General features: G+C 36.1%; 1 protein-coding gene across 1 annotated transcript; it reads right to left on the reverse strand.

Moving 5' to 3' along the window:
- Positions 1–325: 325 nt before the first annotated feature.
- On the reverse strand, positions 326–6240 carry LOC137405932 (uncharacterized). The gene is made up of 2 exons (XM_068092406.1): positions 6091–6240; positions 326–1823 (listed from the first exon to the last, which is right to left on the reverse strand). The coding sequence occupies exons 1-2, from the start codon at positions 6182–6184 to the stop codon at positions 598–600; spliced, it is 1320 nt and encodes a 439-aa protein (XP_067948507.1). The 5' UTR covers positions 6185–6240; the 3' UTR covers positions 326–597.
- Between the last annotated feature and the right edge of the window lie 13695 nt (positions 6241–19935).

A 19935-nucleotide genomic window follows, 5' to 3' on the forward strand; every position in this document is an offset into this window, starting at 1 on the left:
AAACTTAGCCAATGGCAACTATACTACCTGCCACTGTTTATAAGCTGGTTTTTATTGCCTGTGCAATGCCTAGCATTTATCTAGTCAGCTATACAAATGATGTTAATTTCACTTTCATTCAAATTTATCAATACCTCAAACTTTCAAATATTTAGATTATGTGTTAGCTGGACACACAGAAACAAACCAATACCTTCATTTAAAAGTTAGAATGCTAATTAAAAATAAACTTTGTATGCAAAAATTTTTATCCCTTGTGCTGCGTCGGGCATTCACCTTGTACAAAGCTGATATTGATAAACAATGACAAGCTATATTAGTGATATTTATTAGTATGATGAATATGTGAATATCTAAAGCAACATTCTTCAAAAGCTTTAAACAGAACATGACTCAGTTACAATACATTGCCCAAAACATTCAGTTTATAGGTAAATGGCCATATAGAGCCATCTATGTAGCTATGACAGATTACTCATCTGTTATTTACCTGCATTACTGCTAATGCGCAAACATACCAAATAGCTATAAATAGAGTGTTTTGCCTCATCTAAGAAACCATCAAGTTGTCAGACCAATCTCGAATTGGAGCAGCTACTAAAAAGTGTTTGGAAAGCTTAATTCTGAATGTAGTTTGGGGAGACCAAAAGCCTTCAAGATCATCTCACATCGTCTCACTAAATTTTTATCTTCGCTCCACTCTGTACCTCCAGCTTGCTTTCTCGTATCCCAGCTAGCATTAGCAACTCCTGCTTGGCTATCATAGTTCAAAACTCTACAGGCAGTATCCAATAAATCAGAGTTAATGCTGAGATAGTCAAATACTTTGGCTATCGTGGCGCGTCTGTTTTCTAACAGCGAATCATACTTAATAGCTTGGATGTTCACACCTGCCTCGACAGCTCGCTTGATTAATGCTGCTTTTGCTGCCCACAGAAAGCAGTACCATTCCACCGCAGTCTTTGGTTGAACTGAGGTTATAACCTTTTTACAGAATTCATGGTCGTATCCGTTTGTCCAGCCTTCGAGATTTGATATATCAAACCAAAACTTGTCATCATACGGGTCATGGTTCAACCAAATTTCACTGAAGTAGCGAAGGTAACCATCGTTGTTAAATGTTCGATAAAAAGAAGTTATCGACGGAAAACTTTCTCGATAAGCTGCGAGCATCTTGTGGTGTGGAAAGCAGTTGGCTATCGTTTCTATAAGATACTCATCGTAAATCCAAGCTTTCCAAAACACTGATCCACCTTTTGGTACTTCCCTAATATATAACTTGATGACAGAGACAGCAAGTCGTGTAAATACTGGTGTTTGGGAAAAACTCTCAGCGCTAGAATAGCCATGATCTCCAAATGTTATAGTGTACCTCATGGGCAAGGGTTCAGAGTAAACTGTCCAACCAGGCAAAGAATTAAATACCTGAACCCAGGCAGTAGATCCGCAACGGGTCGTGTTGAACATCCAAACAACGTTTCGGTCTCCAACATCAATGGAGTCAACTAGGTCATCGAATGCCTTGATAGGGAGGATTATCAGTCGAATTGCATGATTGGTCTGAGTGAGCCAGCTTAGAGGGTATTCTTTAACATTGAATAAATCACAGTCTAATTCCATAAAAGCAGCACTCTTTGAAGTCACAGAGAATAGATGGATTCTCTTATTTAGGACAATATCTACTGGAGCAAATCTTTCATGAACTGTGAAATAGGTCTTTGGAGTAGCAGCAAACACGTAGGGGTTTTTCCACACTATTCGAAGAACTTGTGCAGGGTTCTCCATGTCGGAATTCATGGCTTCAAAGACTCTTTTTGATGTTCCTGAAACAGTTAAGATGTGTGGAACAAATTAAATGAACTACTGAGTCTCCCTATAAAAAATTTGCTGTGGGCATAGAATTTACCAAGTGTAACTGAAAAAACCTCACTGTCTCACATTTTGATGATTTTTCAATATGTTGTTGCCCATGTTGAAAAACGCTTAAATCCCAAATTTTGATCTTCTAGGGTCATCGGTTAAGGTACTATGAGAAATTGAACTCTGACCATTGGTCGTCCGAGTTTGAGGGCATAACACATCTAGCTGACTTTAAACTCATATAAATTCAAGAATATACAAGTTAAAGGTCTAGATTTTTTTGTCTCCACACAAAATTTCCATATTTACACAAAAAATAGGTTTGAAATTTTTCGGATGAATAATGTGGGAAATAACTCCGACCAAAAATGCTATTTTAGCGACTATTTAAAAGCGATTATCACCCCTAACATATAATTTGCCATAGTTTCTGTTGATATTTCTGAATTCCTCGAGACCTCAGCTATCCAAAACTAGTCTCATCTTCTCTGTAGATGCATTGGGTCAGCGTCTAGAAGCCATACAAGATTAACGTCTTTGTCGAAATACTGCAAAAGTAGAGGTCAAGGTCAACCTGTGGTTTCAACAAAGTCACACATTTTTTTCATGTTTCACACCAATTAACATATGCAGATTTAAAAAAAAAACATTGCTGGGGTGGAAGTGTTTTATGTAACCACTAAAGAAGTCGCAGAACAAGCAGCAATTTTGGAACCAAGGTTCAAAGCAGCACAACGAGTCATTGGTTGTCGGAACCAGCACTGGTTCAAGCCGCTCAGTAGAACAGCCATTGAAGTTTGAAAACTTTCACCACTGGTTGATGAAAAATGTATGCTACAAGAATACAAAGTTAGAAAGGCTGATGCCTCACATGTTTCCAGCAATACCTTAACACCTCAACCTGGACAATATCTGGCCTGTATGATGGTCGGTGGTATATGGGGATGGCAATTGGCTATGATCGAGAGAACAATGATGTTAATGTGAGATTCATGCACAAAAGCTCAACAAACAGTTTCACATGGCCAAAGCGAAATGGCATCTGCTGGATACCACAAGAGCATGTTCTATTAGCTGTGGCACCGCTATCTACCACCAACTTAGGCAAAACATGCATTTGAAGCTACAACAATGGATAACATTGAGGAATGTAAGTTAAGAAAATATTTTAAGCCTCATTACTATCACAATCACAAACCACAAGTACACAGCAAATCTGAACTTGATAGGATAATAATCAGCCAAGTTGAAGCTTGACAAGGGGGGATAATCTCATTTAATTGAGGCGATTTACAAAAGTGTTTGGAGGGCATTTAGAACTCAATTTTAAGCATTTTACAGACTGAAACACATAATTTTGATGGTTGTAATGAAATCTGCATATCTTAATTGGTGTGAAACATAAAAAAAATATGTGACTTTGTTGAAACCACAGGTTGACCTTGACCTTTACTTTTGCAATATTTCGACAAAGACGTTAATCTTGTATGGCTTCTAGACATTGACCCGATGCATCCACAGATAAGAGGAGACTAGTTTTGGATAGCTGAGGTTTGGAGGAATTCAGAAATATCAACAGAAACAATGACAAATTATATTTTAGGGGTAATAATTGCTTTTAAATAGTCGCTAAAATAGCATTTTCGGTCATTTTTGGTTGGAGTTATTTCCCACATTATTCATCCGAAAAATTTCAAACCTATTTTGGTGTAAATATGGAAATTATGTGTGGACACAAAAAATGTAGACCTTTAACTTGTATATTCTTGAATTTATATGAGTCTAAAGTCAGCTAGACGTGTTATGCCCTCAAACTCGGGCGACAAATGGTCAAAGTTCAAATCCTCATAGTACCTTAACCGATGACCCTAGAAGATCAACATTTGAGATTTAAGCGCTTTTCAACATGGGCAACAACATATTAAAAAATCATCAAAATCTGAGACTATGAGATTTTTTTCAGTTACACTTGGTAAATTCTATGCCTCTAGCATGTGAAAGTATTAACTGTATTTGTGCTGGTTGAAATCTCAATACAGTCATACTTCAACTTACGAGCTTAATGCGTTCCGAGACTGAGCTCGTATGTTAATTTGCTCACATGTTGGTGCAATTTATTTACATATAGAACAATTAAATATATATTGATTGGTTTCCATACTCTAAAAAATGCAAATAAAACACTCAAAACAAGATATTGTAACAGAAAGAACATGTTGGTTATTGTCCTAACTTACCACATGCTTTCAAAAAGCAACAAAAAAAAATAATGCAAGGAAATGTGATTAATTAAAATGTAAAATTAAATACATACAATAGCAGCTAACACTAGTATTTTCCAGGGATGGAGATATAAGTTATCCTTCATTACGACAGTTGAATTTGATAAATCTGGATTTTATCAATGTCTTAACAGACAAACTTAGAAGCAAACCTAAAAGCAAACTTTCATGTTCAACTTGACGTAATTAAAATTTCTTCGACGTTCATAGTTTGAAGTTTCTCGCTGGTTAGCTAATTTTTCCTTTGTTTCGCTTTCACGACCAGCCGGCCGTTTTAAGATAAACCTATCTAAAGACGGCCTAAAGATGTTTCCCTTTGTCGCCCTTTCAATGTCGTCCCTTTGCGATTAAGACGAACACAAGTGTCGTCACAAAGGGTAATGCACGACCACTAGCCAACTTGTCCGAATGTCTAATTTTATAGTTTTGATAGATAGCACCCGGCCTTTTTACATGGCATCGTTTCAGTACGCTGTCACCGGCCAATTGTTTATCTTTTAACCAATGTCTGAGCAGTCTCTCCATAAGCAGTCGTGAAGATCGCTGTGCCGTTTATAAACTATCGTTAGTCCTTTTGCGAACTAAATGCCCTGAATATCATCCTTCTGTTTGATAATTGTGGATGTATTTCTGTCAAATTGCTGAGCTAGCTCAATCACGCATATATATTTCGCATATTTTTCAATAATTTCCCGTTTAATATCAACTGTTATCATTCGCTTTTTTTTGCATTATTTTTCATTTTACTGGCAAACTTTCGGTCAACGCACAGTACCATTAATTCACATAATTCTGCACTGAAAACCGCGCACAAAAAACACGATACAAAATTATAACCTGAGCAATTGAAAAATACAGAGTGATGCTGTTTTCATAAAAAACCTCCGGCATACTTGGCAAGTGACTCACGTGCTCGTATCTCAAACATGGCTCTTATGTTAGTGCTAACACTTGCTTAAAAGCTGGCTCGTATCTCAAGTTTTTCGTATGTTGGAGCACTCGTAAGTTGAAGTATTACTGTAATGCTATATCATGGTCTCAGCAGCATTCCGATATAGAAAGATTCCTGTTGTTGGTTTAACCTTGACCTTTTTTAGTAGTGGCTGTATAAGGATGTTTGTTTCTTATGTTATATTAAATGTTATATTTTGACCAGTAAGTCACAAAACGATACCATTTATAGTATTAGTATACCAATTCTAATATACCAGCTATAATATTTAATAAGAGTTCTATCTCAAAGGAAAAAAATTCCGTTATGAGGATTAATGAGTTTGGATACAGAAGGTAGAGGATGGCGCATTCTTTCACCTCGAGTACCCATCATCATCATAGTACTTATTATAGTAAGTATGACCAACTAGAGAATTCCTGACCTGGTCACCAATAATCATGGCTTAGTCAACAGTTTACCTAAAAGTAAGTTTAATGACCTACAGTAAGATATAACGAGTTCTCAGATTTAATCTCAATTAAAGTAAGAAAAGGAAACTTTTCATCATGCAATTTCAGTTTGCAACATGCCATTGCTACTGATAGCCAACCCGCCAGTTCAGTTTATTAAGAAGGCATCCAGTGAACTGGTCACGAATTTCTATGTTTTCAATGACTCAATGCTTTTAGGATGGCATTAAACCCGGCTTACAATAGTGTAGGAGTCATATTATAATCAGATTTATTTCTAGGTTACCTTGCTCCGGTGTGAAAGATAGATATGATAGTACAGTACTAGTGCAATACTAAAAGCTGTCCAGATTTGGATTTAACACAAAACTCGGCTCTGTTAGTTACCATCAGACCACTACTCATCCTATGTCTTACATCAACTACAGTAAGATGCTCTGTCCAGTTGAAATTACTAGTAATTAGTCATGCTGTGATAGTCTTGGTTGGAGAACAAACAAATATGTACAAGAATCAGGGTCAGTAGAAAATTGAACCAACTCACCATTCAACCTCCAGATGATTGCAACTACTGCATTCCAGATGTATAGTAGCGTGTGTGTGCTGTAAAGCAGCAACTGGAAAACTCTACTGTGCATACTTGTAGCGGCTGCAATCAATGTTTTTGGCAGTACATCTCCCAACCGGCACTTAGATTATAACTGCAGGAGATAACAATTACAAAGTAATAGAAGAACCAGGTCATCCGTGACAAAGGCCAAAGTTGGGATCATACCATCCATGCAGCAATTGAGATGAACAGACCACATATATCTGCCTTCTATTTGGTTCTATCTGCCCATCTATCTGCCTTCTATTTAGTTCTAAAGGCGGACGAGCTAACCCATTAACCCACACTGGCTATTTGCAACACATTGGATTAATTGTGCTCATAGTTATTACATCAAATAAAATATCAATATTGAGTGAGGCGTAACGTCGCTAGAGCTGGCTTCACAGCTCTTATTATAGTAAGCTTATCAGCGTCCTAGCTTAATTTACTCAAATTAGTAAATTTGCTAATTTGAGAAAACATGGTAAAACTTAGCCAATGGCAACTATACTACCTGCCACTGTTTATAAGCTGGTTTTTATTACCTGTGCTATGTCTGCCATTCATCTAGTCAGCTATACAAATGATGCTAATTTTAAACATTTGAACCTATCTGACAGCTGATTCAGGGGTGTCTCCAAGTAGCTGACAAGCTAATATGCTATAGCAAGTTGAGTCATTCCGTCTATTTGTTCCAACAACTTCAACAACACCACTACTATCCGAGCAACTATTACCATATATACCTATACTTGCATATACGCTGTAAAACCTGACAAAAAACTCTTGCCATTACGCCATTTTCAAATTATTAACATTCTCTGTATCATTAAGGTGTTATCAACCCATGGTATTATCAGCTTTTTACTAGTGATACCTTTTTACCAAATGTTTATTACCGTGGCAGAGCTAGTGTCAGCCACATAAAACCCAAGTCTGTTTTTAATGGGAAAGTTATTTTGGAATAAAGGGCGTGTTTAAACTTCCTATGTGTACCACATGTATTGTCGTTGTAAGAATGCTTTGAGTTCAACTTGCATACATTTACATCTTGTACGCACATCTGCTATCCAAATGCTTGTCTTGTAGAAACTATTATGGAGCTAGTGGATTTTCCAAGCGCTGACATGATTATAATATAGACAAATCAATGCAAAAGTATTTAATACATAGAAATTGGTGGCTATCAAAATCTATATTGTTATCCTTTTGCGGAAGAAAAAACTAATATTTAAAAAAAATGTTCGCAATAGGATGAAATGTTGCAGTTTATGAACGTTTTCATGAAAACTAAAACTGCATATGATGAAGGTGCAAATATAAACATATACCTGGCACAGAAAAGGAGATATCTGACAAGTAGATTGTCAGATTTGCTCTTGCTTTTGTAGCAGTGGGTGAAACTGAAACTTAACGTAGTAGTAGGAAAGTAGTAACTAGTAGTAACAAATCTGTGCTACTCTTGACTTTTTTTGTTAACGAGGTAGTATCCAAGAGAAACATGAAAAATTTATTTTTAGACTGTTTTGTAGCACATGTATGGACTCTGAAAGCACCCAAAACAAATTGTTTTTTAAACATCTTCTCAAAACAGATTATGGTGGGAAATCAAAGTTGGACTGTATTTGCCATCAACGTCCTTTTTAATGAGCTATTTTTTTAACTCAATGAATGCAGTGTTTCGAGTTATTCAATATGATCCTAACTTTGATGAAAACTTACTATGAGCAACCATTCCAATTTCAGTATTTTTACTGTTTTAACATCGCAACAGAAAATAAAATAACTCACTTTTCATTTACTCAACCAATTCTTCTTTCTAAAATTTGATAGACAACTTAATTTTCAGATAAACTTTGCATGAGATCATGCTAAAACGATTAAGGCGTTTTTCAGATGTTACTTCAAAGACAACTTATCCAAGTTCTTCTCTCCTTTCAAGCCACATATACACTAGCTAAGTAACGATACAGTGAAATCAAGAAGATTCGAGGCATATATAAGATTCAAGATTCGATATATAGATTCGAGCATATTATAATGCTATGGCTGAATCCAGATACTTATTAATCTGGCATGCTTTATAACTACCAGAATAAATTAAGTAAATGGAATCGAGATAGCAGAAGATCAGTCAGTCCCTGGTAGGTCACACGCTATTTGTGTTCAATGTCCTATCGGAAGTTCAGCATCTGTAGCAGGCAACAGCAATGAAAATTACGAAATTGTAGACCACACACATAGACCACATCGTAGACCACCATGCCACAACGGCGCTAATCCCTTGATGTCACAACAGGTTAGCTTCTACTCTACATTTAATTCACTGAGTTTTCAGATTTGGAAGTACTTGATAGGATTCTTTGATTCATGTAAACATACAAGACTACAAACATATCTTCTTAAAAGGAAGCTGTTCTCATGAAGTTGATCATTCAATGAACAGAACTTACTAGGTTAGTTTGAATAATGGACTCAAAGTTCTTGTAAAATTTAACCTGTTGTGAGCAATACTCTGTTTGCATTTAAGACTATGCATTATAATGTTTACTATGCCATTCATATTGACTTTTGATAATGTAAAGAATAAAACAACATTAATTTTACAAATGGAGAAAGAGACAAGCAAGCTATGTAATCATGTATGCAGCCACTAAGCACTACTCAGTCAGCCGATTGGCCTTGACATTGTATAGCTCTGAAGATGACAAATTTTACAGCATGTTTTAATGAATATCCAATACATGCTGAAATGGCTGAATAACTAAAACTTTATGCCTGAATTTTAGACAAAATTAATTATGGATTAGTTTCACCTGGTCAGCCATTTGCGTGATTGAACAATATCACACAAACGCCCGACCATTTCATCAATGATGAAAATGATATCGGTAGGCAGGTGTAATAAAAAAGGCTGGCAATAGTTATGACACGGAGTTCCCACTATTGTCATCACGAATCAACGCGCTTGAGATGGAAATGGTAGCCCTGAAGAGGGCTACCATTTTTGGGAGAGGGGAACTAATGAAGTGGCTCAGTTTGTACTCTCATTTATAGGCCACTAGGAAACGTAATAGAGTTCTCTGGATTTATCGCGGTTTATTTAAATTTGAATAGATAATTATAATGCGCTCGCTTAACACATGTCCGTTGTAGTATAATATTATGTTTCATAATAGTAAATTTTTATGTTAATCATTTATTACCATCCTGTTTTAGAACTTGCATGTTACTATATAAATACTCAGAAAATTGTTAATACTCGTAGCCTATTACGCCATTAGTTAGTGACAAGTATCTAATGTTTTAGTTTTCGAAATATCTTATTGTGGCAACAGTTGACCTAATAATTGTGCAACCGATCAACTGTGGATTTTTCCCTTAGTTTGCTAAATAAACTTTCAGTTTTTCCGTTGCTGGGTGTGTTACTGCTTTACGCTGTGAATTATAGTACCAATAAAGATATTGAGTTCTTTAACTTTAGCTCTGCTTGATTTTCCAAGGAGAGTAACATATAAAATTCTTGACACTGTTTCTGACTTTAGCATTGTGATATCAGCCAGCGATTCATAGCTGCATTCACTAAAAGTGCTATTGACTGAACATCAAGAATTATTGCGATTGGCTTACTAGGGTGTAAAAGTTGGGAGAAAGCACCCTCGAGTCTGTTTATCGGCTCGTTATCGAGTCAGTTTATAGGCTCACTCTCGAGGCTGGTCAACGACTCACCCTCGAGTCCGTTTATCGGCTCACTATCGAGTCTGTTTATCGGCTCACCCACGAGTCTGTTTACCGGCTCGCTATCGAGTCTGTTTATCGGCTCGCCCTCGAGTCAGTTTATAGGCTCACTCTCGAGACTGGTCAACGGCTCGCCCTCGAGTCTGTTTACCGGCTCATCATCGGGTCGAGTTATCCACTCATCATTGGGTCTGTTTATCGGCTCGCCCTTAAGTCTGTTTATCGGTTCACTCTCGAGTCTGTTTATCGACTTGCCCTCGAATATGTGTGGGCGTGCCCTTGAATTGGAAGTTGCCTACCCTTGCCTAATAGGGTTTACTTCACATGCTTATACCAATGATGTTTCAACTAGAAAACAACATCGATATCAGCAATATGCATACACTGTACCAGCGTACCCTTAAGATATGATTTTGATCCGTTCCAGGGTTGGCATCGTATGGTGAAAAATCATATGTAGGGGTATGCACCCATAGTAATTATATTATGCAAACATCCTCTGGTAAAAATCGTTAACATTTTAAAAAAGTGCTTTACATACTAAAATTTAGTAACAAAAAGAACGTTAACCTTAGTAACTATAGTTACCTACAGTAACGTTATTATATTTAGTGAATTTATTGGTCATGATCTGTACCATAGAGTTATCTTCCCCTAGAGTGATAACTGTGCATTCAACAACACGAGCGTTTCCGGTGCCATCAAGGAGCGTTTAGGCCACGCCTATTTTTTGTGCTAGTCGCTCGTAGTGATTGACAGAACAATAACATCAGCCATGAGAATGATCATGAATTTGCAGTTAAGATAGTAATTATTGCTCATATTAAAGAGATGATGATTATAGTTTATTACTCTAATATATGCTTATTATTTAAAGCAATTCAATACTTACATGACTTGCAAAGACACTGAATAGACAGTGTTAAGTAAGTGAGTTAATGCAATCAGTAGATAGATACTCAGATACTGCATCCCAATACATATATATATATATATATATATATATATTACTGGTGTTTATAAATTATCAGTCGTGAGAGAACTGATCTTTCCTTCCCTTTCCCTCCCTCTACAATCAGCCTGCTGTGCTTTGTGATGTAGTGCTTTATCCTGATGTCAAGATATTTGCTGGCTACCATTCTCACAAGCTGGAGCCTATGTTCCAACTCCATCTCAAACAGCTCATATTGGTGTGTAAAAAGCCTGGCTGGTTGATCCTCCATTAGGCTTTTCAACATCAATGCTTCTAGTTTAGCGACTACACACTTTTGAGTCAAAAACATAGGGTCCAGGAATGTGAGAATGACCTGCTCACACCGCTGCAGAATGGTTGTTACTGGCTGTGAAGGAATTTCCAAGTTGGAAATTCCAAGACCGGTTGGAAATTCCTATAACTAATCTATTAGCTACTAGCATTCTACTACTAATGTCTCCGTGGTGATTTCACCAAATGAGTGATCTTGTAAGACTTTGTTAAGACTTATAAACTGAACTTTATTGCTTTTAATTGGGGAGAAGGGGTGTAAAGACCCCAAACTTGCATTTTCACTAATTTCCAGGCTCACTAATCTAGTATTGGTTTTGACTGCCAGTAATGTAGTGAGTGAGAGATCCTTTTCCGCATTGAAGCGAATCAAAACATCGAGGAGCACCATGGAGCAGGCTCGGCTAAATAATCTTCTAATATTTCACATATATAAAGATGTTGAAAGAGATACAGAATCAGTTATGAAATATTTGTGTCATCGACACATTGACAGAACTAGAGCTATTGCAATAAATAAGTAATAGCTCTTGTTCTGTCAATGTCCCTTACAGAAATTTGTAGTTTCATGAGTTTTATATTGGTTGTTAAATAAAGAAAACGTTTTGCCTACTATGAACTATAAACAATATATTTATATAGATTTTGATGCTTACAATTGATTGCCTTTATGCATACTTTGAGGGTTGTTGATGCTTAAAAGGTCTAGAGCTTCGGGGTGCTGCCCCGAACCCCGTTGAGAGCTGCCACCCTCCCCCCCCAGGTGTTCATAACGAGTTGCCTAACATTTACAGCTCCACTTTGCAACCAGGGAATACAGTTTAAAAATTAGAATGGTAAGTGTTGTATACAGTATATTATAATATGTAAAAATAAATTTTCTGTCCAAAAACTTCTTTATTACTCGGGCAACGCCGGGTAGTACAGCTCATGGTTAATAGCAGTCAATTAGCTTTCTATCACACTAATGTAATACAACCCCAGTATGACCATCTATCTTATCTATGAGTAACTGATTGCATTAACTCACTTAACACTGTCTATTCAGTGTCTTTGCAAGTCATGTAAGTATTGAATTGCTTTAAATAATAAGCACATATGAGAGTAATAAACTATAATCATCATCTCTTTAATATGAGCAATAATTACTATCTTAACTGTGCAAATTCATGATCATTCTCATGGCTGATGTTATTGTTCTGTCAATCACTACGAGTGACTAGCACAAAAAATGGGCGTGGCCTAAACGCTCCTTGATGGCACCGGAAACGCTAGGGTAGTTATCACTCCAGGGGGAGATAACTCTATGATCTGTACTAAAATGTAACGTTACAATGTGCTATGAAATACAGCACTACATGCCATAGAAAGTTCTTACCTTCAAAATAGACGTTTGTATAACAAAAACTTTGAATTCACTTCAAATAAGTTTAGCTTACTAAACATACACATAAAGCAAAGTTTTCGTATGTATTTTTTACTATTTCAATGAATTCTAACTTTTTATCACTAATCAGTTTCTGTCTCTGCTTACACTACAACTTTTAGCGAGCCTGTTTAAAACATTTTTTAACCTAATTCAGTAAGAAAACCCGAACGACGCAGTTTTCGTGATAAAAAACATTTTTAGCAAGTTAATGGAAGTTGTTTGACCACTAGGCTTTCTGCATGAAGGGATTGCAACTCCAACTTTGCTAGTGATTTTGACGAAGGGGGATGAAATATTATCGTTTTACACATGAGAATTGCTGAACTGAAAAAACTTTGCCATTGTTTCTTTCAGGCGTTGTGAAAATATTTTCGTTGAACAGCATTTCGGTGTCTTTGTTATTTTGACGTACATAATAAATACACCGACTGCCAAATTTGAACTTGGGGCAAAATTTTTGTCAAATTCATAATGGTGAAATGAGGTTCGATAAAAAAATCATCATGTTCTACTTCGTAAGGTAAAAAATTGTTTATCAAAGTAATCGTATTTTGAGGGTGCACTGTCGTATATTGCTGACATTCATAGACAGTGACAAGTTATATTAGTGATAAGATTTGTTTATATGATGAACATGTGGATATCTAAAGCAGCATTCTTCAAAGGCTTTGAACAGAAGATGACTCAGTCAGTAACAATACATTGCCCAGAACGTTCAGTTTATAGATAGCCTTATAAAGTCATCCATGTAACTATGACAAGACTACGAATCTGTTATTTACCTGCATTACTACTCATGCTCTGGGCAAACATACTAATTGGCTATATAAATAAATTGTTCTGCATTATTTAAGAAACCATCTAAGTTGTCAGACCAATCTCGAACTGAAAAAACTACTAAAAAGTGTTTGGATAGCTTAATTCGAAATGCAGTTGGGGGAGACTGAAAGCCTTCAAGATCATCTCACAACGTCTCAATATATTTTTGTCTTCGCTCCACTTTGTACTGCCGGGTTTTTGTCTCGTATCCCAACTACCCTGAGCAATTCCTGCTTGACTATCATTGTCTGAAGATCTGCTGGCAATGTCCAATAAACCAGAGTTAATGCCGAGATAGACAAACCCCTTGTCTTTCTAACGTCTGCTTTCTAACAGTGAATCATACTTGATGGTTTGGATGTTCACACCTGTCTCTATAGCTCGCTTGAGCAATGATGCTTTTGCTGCCCACATAAAACTACTATTCCGGAACCGTCTTTGGTTGAACTGCAATTATAACCTTCTTGCAGAATTCATGATCGTATCCGTTAGTCCAGCAATTGAGATTTGACATGTCAAACATAAACTTGTCATCGTATGGGTCGTTATTCAATCAAATTTCACAAACAGCAAATATAACCGTCACTGTTAAATGTCCGAAAGAAGGAAGTTATAGATGGAAAACTATCTCGATTGATCGCGGAGCATCTTGTGGTGTGGAAAGCAACTGACTATCATTTTAATAAGATATTCCTCGTAAGCCCAAGCTGTCCAAAACACTGATTCACCTTTTGGCGCTTGCTAATATATAACTTGATGACAGAGAAAACAAGTCATGTAAATACCGGTGACTTGGAAAAACTCTCAGCGCTGGAGTAACCATGATCACCATAGCTTATAGTGTACCTCAGGGGCAGGAGTTCAGAGTTAACTGTACAACCAGGAAAGAAATTAAACACCTGAACACATATAGTCAATCCACAACGGGTTGTGTGAAACATCCAAACAATGTTTTCTGTCTCCAACATCAATGGAGTCAACAAGGTCATTGAATCCCTTGACAGAGAGGATTATCAGTCGAATTGCATGGCTAGTCTGAAGGAGAAAGCTCAGAGAATGCTCTTTAACGTTGAATAAATCAGTTTAATTCCACAAAAGCAGCACTTTTCGAAGTCACAGATAATAAATGAATTCTCCTATTTAGGACAACATCTACAGGAGCAAATCTTTTGTGAACGGTAACAAAGGTCTTTGGAATAATAACCATGACATATGGGTTTTTCCACTATTGAAAGTACTTGTGCAGGATTCTCAGTGTCAGAACTCATGGTTTCAAAAATTCTTTTTGATGTCCCTAAAAAGTTTTAGGTATTTGTGGATAGAATTAAATGAAATACTGAATCTCATTATAAAAATATTTACTCTGGCATATGACTGATTCAGTTATGTTTGCACTGGTTAAAATCTCATCAATGCTATATAATGGTCAGGGCAACATTCTGATATAGAAAGATTTTTGTTGCTGGTTTAACCTTGACCTTTCCAGTAGTGACTGTAGAAGAATGCTTGTTTAAATGCTGTATGTTGAACTGGCCATAAGTCATAAAAGGATACCAACTTTTCTCAGGTAACAATACGTAATGAGAGATCTGTCTCAAAGGAAAAAAGTTTCCTTTATGAAGATTAATAAGCTTTGATGCAAAGGGTAGAGGATGGTGCATACCTTCAGCTCGAGTACCGATCATTCGCATTTATCATTATGAGTGACTAGAGAATTTCTGAGCTGGTCAGTAATAATTATGGTTTAGACAACTGTTTACCAACATGTAAGTATGATGACACCACGGTAAGATATAACGAGCTCTCATCTTTATTCGCAATAACGTAAAAGAAGGCAGCTTCATCATGCGATTTTAATTAGCAACACGCCATTGCTACTAATAGACAACCTGATAGTTCAGCTTGTTAAGAAGGCATCCAGTGTATGGGTCATGAATTTTTATATTATTGATGACTCAATGTTTTTAATATGGCATTAAACACCACCTGCAATGGTGTCGGAGTCATATAAGAATAAGATTTTTCTTCTTGGCTAGATTGATGATTGGTTCTTGAAAGATAGATATGATATTACTACTAATAGCCATAATTTCATGGTCCTGCCTCTGAATTTCCTTGTATGACAATTGACAACATTTTAATTACGAATGAACGCCAAGATTTTGCTATGTTAATAAAGCACCCAGTTGGTGTTGATAAATCGAAAACGTAACCGTAAACACAGAAAAAAGTTGACAGAGTTGCAAGTTTTTAGTGACATTTAGCATAAAAAGTAAATATGAAATTTAATAGATTAATATCAAATTAGACCTGGAATGGCAGATGTCAAGCCAGCTGCCCAACCAAAAGAAGCTTTATGTGTTATTATTACATTATTTTTAATAGACAAACAAGATGAAGGCAATGCTACAGGCTTTCATAGACACTTTTTCATTGAAGCAAATCAATAAACTACAGATTGAATATTCTAACAAAACAATTATTAGAATTATGGTTGTGACTTGAGTGGTCCCTTTCAAATACGTTTGGTGAGCCAAACTGAAGTACAATACAAAAAGCCATCCAGATTCGTACTTGTGGATTTGATTTGGATAATAATTTCTTGCGGACCACTACTCATCCTTTGTCTTACATCAACTACAGTATGATGCACTGTCTAGTTGAAATGACTAGTAATAAGTCATGCTGTGATAGTCTTGGTTGGAGAACAGACAAACATGTACAAGAATCAGCTAGTAGAAAATTCAGCCAACTCACGATTCAACCTCCAGATGATTGCAACTACTGTATTCCAGAAGTACAGTACCATGTGTGTACTGTAAAGCGGCAACTGGAAAACTCTGATATGCATATGGTTAGCGGCTGCTATTAATGCTTTTGACAGTACAACTCCCCCACCGGCACTTAGATTATAACTGCAAGAGATAACAATTACAAACTAATAGAAGGATAACAAGGTCATCGGTGACAAAGGTCAAGGTTGGGATCATGCTATTCACGCGGCTCTTCAGATAAACATACCACATACACTGCCCATCTATTCATCTCTTAAAATAACCAGTTCAACCAGCTGATATGTGTAAACTCAAGCCTCTACCTACGGTTGCCTTGGTGTGCATACAATTGCAGCTGATATTTGATTCTTCATTTGGCTAATTCTGTTCTGTATATTTAACATTATTGTGAGAAGCTCTATCAGCTATAAAAAGGGTGGTAATTTCACACTGACTGGTCTGACAGCTTATCCAGCTATGTCTCCAGTGTGACCAAGCTGTTAACTTGTCACACTGCGGATCCCTACAGACAAGAAATTTGAGAAACACAGAAAATTTCAATCAAAACCTTCAGATACAAGACAAATTTGAGATATGAGCATATGAGACAGTTTTCGATGTGGTCGCTAAGTGGCCAAAATGCGAGAGGCTGCTTATAAGAAGTTTGGCCCAGTCGTTCTCCTCATACCAGTTTGAAGTTCTAAGACTGAATAGATGTGAAGTAGGAAGCAAGTCAAAAAGAGTCAAACAGGAAAAAGAAACGTAAAAAGGCAAATGAAAACCAAACTACAATTAGGTTAGTTTTAGTGTTAAATAAGATGAACAGTTAAAGTCAGTTATTTTGAAGTGTGAGTACAGTAAGATAAGATCATATAGTCCAATTTAATGTCCGTGTTACGGTACATAGTGTCACATAAGTGTAATGTACCACATGTTTTGCCATCAAGTCTCTCTCGCACAACCATAAGTATCTGTCTTGAAGGTAAGAACTTCATACATTACTGTGCATAATATTACATTTTATTGCAGGTCATAATCACTAGATGGGTATTTATTTCTTTGTGAGCTTAGGTGGTCAATTACGGCAATTACAAACACGTTTTTCCATTGTAATATCCTGTTTTCAGGTGGTTTTGTCAGAGGGTAGGAATGAATTAATTTGTATTTGATTATTTTATACAAGAAAAATCGGATAGGAGATATGAGAGAATTGACATACGAGCTCGGCCCTGGAATGCATTAAGCTCGTATGTCGAGGTATGACTGTACTAGCAAACTTTTATGATTGCAAACCTTTGCTTTTAATCATTCAGACATTAATATGCAGTTACCGTAAAGCCTCAAATTGAATGCCATGGCGCTCATTTTTCAACCCTTCCTCTATAGTAGCGGTCAATTGGTAGCGACGTTCAAATAGAGGCTGGTGGTGTATTTTTCAAACGGCTTGTCATAATTTTCGGATGATAAATTTAGCCCTATAACGAACGAAGCGTGTGTTGCCTATATTTTATTCTCTTTTTTCGATGGAGCGATATTGAATGCAATAAATCTGCCAACTTACCTCCAACTTGTCAAAGATCTCTTAATAAATATGCATCGAGAAACCGAGAAATATCTTTTGATATACCAGTTGATATCTATGGCTTGCAATTGACCTGCGATGATATTATACCTTGTGTCTTTGTTTGCAATTTATTGGCATTTTCAATTTTTAAGTCATTCTGAATTTGAAAACATATTTTATTTTATATCTTTACTTAACAATGTTGCATAAAAGCTCATTGCACTCACTGATATGTTTACTACAGTTTGCAGCCAAAACTAGCTTTTAATGTGAAATAAAAGTGGAGTTATGAACATCGATCCATTGTAAGCGGTGTTAAAATAGCTAGCTGCAAGGATGCCATTAAATAACATGCTATAAATCTGCATGTTTATAAGTTATATAATGATAATTTATCAAATGATACAAATATATATTCATGAACGAGTGACATAAACGAACCATATTTATATTACATGCAGAAACAAAAATTAACGTTTTTAAAACAAAAATATTTCTATCGCTTGCTCGGATAGCTGTGTTCTGATTGTTGGTTTCGATAGAACGAACATCTTCTAGTTGTCTAATACCTTCAACAATATCTTCTGGCCTCGACTCTTCTTCTGCATTGCTGAACTAGTCGATATTAGTGTCTAAACAATTTTTGGAAGAGCAAAACTTTTATGCGCTGCATGTAGCGAAATGGAATGCGAAAAAGTTCGCTCGCTAATCGTAATCTTTGATCCAAAACTTGCAAACCATTTTTATAGGCATGTTCTTCGAAGTATTAACACCATGTAAAACAAGGAACCACTATTAGCCTGAGACAGCAACTATTTCTATGGTGTTGCTTTCAAAGCTCATTTACCATATTAAATTTAAACCGGTTTTTATATAGGAACAGATACTCCGAAGTATTAAGACTGGGTTAAACGAGAAACAACTATTAGCCTGAGACAGTTGGTAATTATTTCTATGGCATTGCTTTGAAAGTTCATCTACTATGTGAATTTAAACCGTTTTTCATATAGGAACATGTACTTCGGAGTATCAAGACCGCATTAAACAAAGAACTCCTATTAGCCTGAGACCGTTAATGATTATTTCTATGTTGTTGCTTTTAAAGTTTTACAGAAAAAAAGCGAAAAGCTGTGGAGTTGGACAATGAGAGAATGATTGTTATTAATGTAAACGATTAATTATTAATATGATTTTGTGGACATTTTTTACTGACCACTTGATATTATGGGTTCATAAAGATCAAAGATAGTCAAAGTGGCGGTCAAATGGAGGTGGCATTAAATAGAGGGTGGCGCTCTATTTTTCAACTCTTCTCTCGTATTGGCGGTCAAATAGAGGCAGCCTTCAATTGGAGGTTTTACGGTTATATTGCTCTAAATCCTGTAAATGCTATGGAGATATTAAAAATTGGTATTCGGTTTAAAGCAATTCCAACATTTTAAAAATTTGGATAGTTATTAAATGCCTTAAGCCTGTGCAGTTGCACAGCTAGTGAATATTTGTAGCTTTTGTATAGGAATGAGACGAAAAGTTAAATTAATGATTTGCCGAATTCACAGAAAGAAAATTTTAAAAGGTATGAACAGTTTAGGCAAGCAGAAATGAGGAACTTGAAAAATTGCAAATGAGAGGCTATCACCAGGGTTAGCAAAAAAAATCAAATGATTTAAATCATGACATTTGTGGGAGTAAATCAAGATTTTTTTTCATTTCTTCATAATTTTGCAAAATAGTGCTTCTTGACAATCTTGTTTTGATGTGTGTAACAAATCAATAAATATTCCTCTGTCATAAATTAGCATATAAATTAGCAAGTGTGATGGAAATAACTGACTGAATGCGTAGTACAATGCTACAGAATGACCTCTGAAGGTAGGGCCTATTAGTTTATTTAGTAAACCCCAAAAGCAGGATTAATTGTGAAGTAACAGCTGCAACTGGTATGATTTTTCATTCTTACTTTGTTTAATAAATGACATTATTTACCGGTGCAGGCTTTGAAGAATATTCTCCACCTCTAGGCTTATTGGGCACAATAGTAATCAGGTTAGATACTAAATAACCAGTCAAATAGTATATATGCCTTGAATGATTAACTGCATCGATAACTGCATTTTTTAAGTCTTTGGCTTTCATTGAATGTTTGTGAAGCCGCTAGTAAGTCTACTACACTAATTTACATTTAGATTGCACATCATAATTTTATATG

The sequence above is a fragment of the Watersipora subatra genome, chromosome 10, assembly GCF_963576615.1.
Source record: "Watersipora subatra chromosome 10, tzWatSuba1.1, whole genome shotgun sequence".
NCBI classification, from domain to species: Eukaryota; Metazoa; Bryozoa; class Gymnolaemata; order Cheilostomatida; family Watersiporidae; genus Watersipora; species Watersipora subatra.

Coding starts and splice junctions, on each gene's coding strand:
- LOC137405932 (XM_068092406.1), bottom strand. CDS start 6,184: ATGCACAGTAGAGTTTTCCAGTTGCTGCTTTACAGCACACACACGCTA. Junction 1,824..6,090: donor AATCATCTGGAGGTTGAATG/GTGAGTTGGTTC, acceptor TAACTGTTTCAG/GAACATCAAAAAGAGTCTTT.